This window comes from Saprolegnia diclina (assembly GCF_000281045.1).
Source record: "Saprolegnia diclina VS20 unplaced genomic scaffold supercont1.34, whole genome shotgun sequence".
Lineage (NCBI taxonomy): Eukaryota > Oomycota > Saprolegniomycetes > Saprolegniales > Saprolegniaceae > Saprolegnia > Saprolegnia diclina.
In genome coordinates, this window is record NW_008246101.1 from 509,061 (window position 1) to 511,568 (window position 2,508).

The window sequence follows — 2,508 nt, forward strand, 5'->3', positions numbered from 1 at the left end:
CTGCTCCGTGCGTGGCGCGCAATAAAAACCTGCAAACCAAACGTAACACAGATGCGATCCTAACAGAGCGACCTAATACTTTGACCTAACACAATGCAACAAAGCTTCAAGGTCCCGCGCTATCGCGCAGGACCCATCGATACCAAATGCACTCGCTACGCTCGTACATTGCGCTATCGCGCACATTATCCTACCACGCTGCCGTGCACTACTGTATCGCAAGTGCACACGCTCGGGATTGGCGCTGCGCGCATGGATGCCACATGCATATTAACCGACCGCTCGGACCCCAGCTATCGCTGGGTGCACTCGCTACGCTCGTGGTTTGCGCTATCGCGCAGGACCTGGCTACGCCGGGTCGACTCGCTTCGCTCGTGGCGCGCTGCGCGCGGGTTGGCCAAGGTGCGTGAATCCTATAAGGTGCGTTTCCGTACTTGACCGGGATTTTGTCCACCCAATAGTCAGATCAAGATACGTCTTGACGACATTGACCTGCCACTCGTACTTAACCGAATTCGACACTTCCCGACCCTTCCCGACGCGCTGTGCACGCCGGAACACCGAGTTGAGACTTCATTTTGCCCTATCCGTGCTATCGCACGGGCCCGGCTACCGCCGGGTGCCCTCGCTGCGCTCGTGCCGCGCTTCGCGCAAAAAAATCGTTATTCAATTAAAAGATAGACTAGCCAACTAGCCAACACGGTTGAGTTGGCCGTGGCTTCAAGGTTCGTCATTCTTGGCATGCATTCAACGATCAAGAATTCTTGACGCAAGTACCGTTTTGTATGTGGGAGCCAGCTATGGGAGCCAGTGTGGTACCAGCAAGCTCCTTGTGCGCTGTGTGGGAGCCCACGGGATTGCCGCACCTGCTTGGTCTGCCGCGGCGAAGCAGAGTGTGAGATTTGCACGATACATCACCACAGAGTTTGCAAAAATCAAGGTTGTGGATGCGGACACGACGAGCAAACGACAAATGAGCTCGAAGCTCAGGGATGGTTGGCGCTCATGGTTGGCGCTGGAGCTTAGGGATGGTTGGAGCTAGGACTCGGCAGTTGTGGTCGGTGGTTGGTAACTGCTCGAGATCGCGGCTGGACCAAGGTTCGCGCAAACAATGGGAAACCGGCCAAAGGAACCAGTTGATCTGAAATAACAAGATATGCGTCACATAGATCCGCACCGGGTTGCTCACAACGGCAACAAGTTCTTACGCTTATGTTCACCCATCGTCCGACGCCTACTACCGCGATACCTGGAATGACGAGCCTCTGCATAATGAAGGCGACTGCGGCGTCGTCAGTGACTCGCGATCAATCCGCTTGATCAAGGTAGACGTCAAGGTATTCACGAACATGTTCGTGGTCGCGCGGCGACGATACGCAAACTTTGTCGTCTGGCAAGCTTCAAGATCAAGACTATACGTGATCACACAAAGCTGACCAAGGTCAACGAGACCCATGGGTAAGGCACCGCTCCAGCCAACCAAACCACTCAGGATCTCGGTGGTCCCAGATTTTTCGCTGCAATTTCGCCACGACCAAACGTTTGTGTTAGTTCTGCAGTCGATTCGTGACCAAAACAAGCGCACAGCTTCTGAGTTCATTCCCGAAGCAATCTGTGGGCCAACCAGCACTAGATGACGTGTGTCCTTCCTTATATTGCACTCCCGCTCACGTATTCTAAAGCATGCTCCATCCACGACAACTAACATTTTTGGTCTCCGAATGTCAAGCCTGTTTGGTTGTATGCTGAATCACGCCCGCGGCTACGACAGAAGACAGATGCCAACGGTCGCCGACTGCCTCGCGCAAACGTTGTTCGTGGCGTGACTTGCCGTGGTGCCACGTCATCGTCCGTTCGTGCCGGCAACAGACAACGTCATTCATAGCCGACACGTGTACTAGTCCAATAACATAGTAGCAATACTGCCATCGAATCCTTGCAACCAGCGCCATCTCTTGATCATCGTGGTATCGTGAGCTCGCCGTTGGCTTGTATCTGAGCTCCGTCAACAATGAGAAGTGCGTTCTCGGCGCCGACGAGTGCGAGCAGAGCGGGAATGATGCTGGCGGCCGTGTCCATGCGCGAGATCGAACCGTCCGGTTGAAAGTGAAATGTGTTGACGATCGGCATCGAGAGCACTTGTCCGACCAAGCGCTGGACGAGCCACTCGTTCTGCAAAACGTGCGGACAGAGACACTGCAGCGAGTAGCGAGAGAGGCGCAAATGCAGCATGGCGGTGACCACCACGAGGTATGTGTCGTCAGACGCGCGTACTACGTCATATCCCGTCGAGACCATCTCGATGGACGAAAAGATAGCGTGGGACGCTCGCCACTGGGCAAACAGCTTGTCAATACCTCTCTAGTCGAGATATATGCGTGATAAGGACTCGCGCTTATGGCACCGTACCTCGTTCATGAAGAGCAAGTCATGGCGCATGACGCTGTTTAGGAAGGCGTCTTGGCTCGCTTGCAGGTGCGGTCGGTGCACTTGGTAGCCGTGCCGAAA

General features: G+C 54.7%; 1 protein-coding gene across 1 annotated transcript; it reads right to left on the bottom strand.

The window, feature by feature from the left end:
* Positions 1–1,885: 1,885 nt before the first annotated feature.
* On the bottom strand, positions 1,886–2,476 carry SDRG_10375 (hypothetical protein). Its single transcript, XM_008616362.1, has 2 exons — positions 2,410–2,476; positions 1,886–2,361 (listed from the first exon to the last, which is right to left on the bottom strand). Exons 1-2 carry the CDS (start codon positions 2,437–2,439, stop codon positions 1,960–1,962), a joined length of 432 nt encoding a protein of 143 aa, XP_008614584.1. The 5' UTR covers positions 2,440–2,476; the 3' UTR covers positions 1,886–1,959.
* Positions 2,477–2,508: the final 32 nt, after the last annotated feature.

Coding starts and splice junctions, on each gene's coding strand:
- SDRG_10375 (XM_008616362.1), bottom strand. CDS start 2,439: ATGCGCCATGACTTGCTCTTCATGAACGAG. Junction 2,362..2,409: donor ACTTGCTCTTCATGAACGAG/GTACGGTGCCAT, acceptor TATCTCGACTAG/AGAGGTATTGACAAGCTGTT.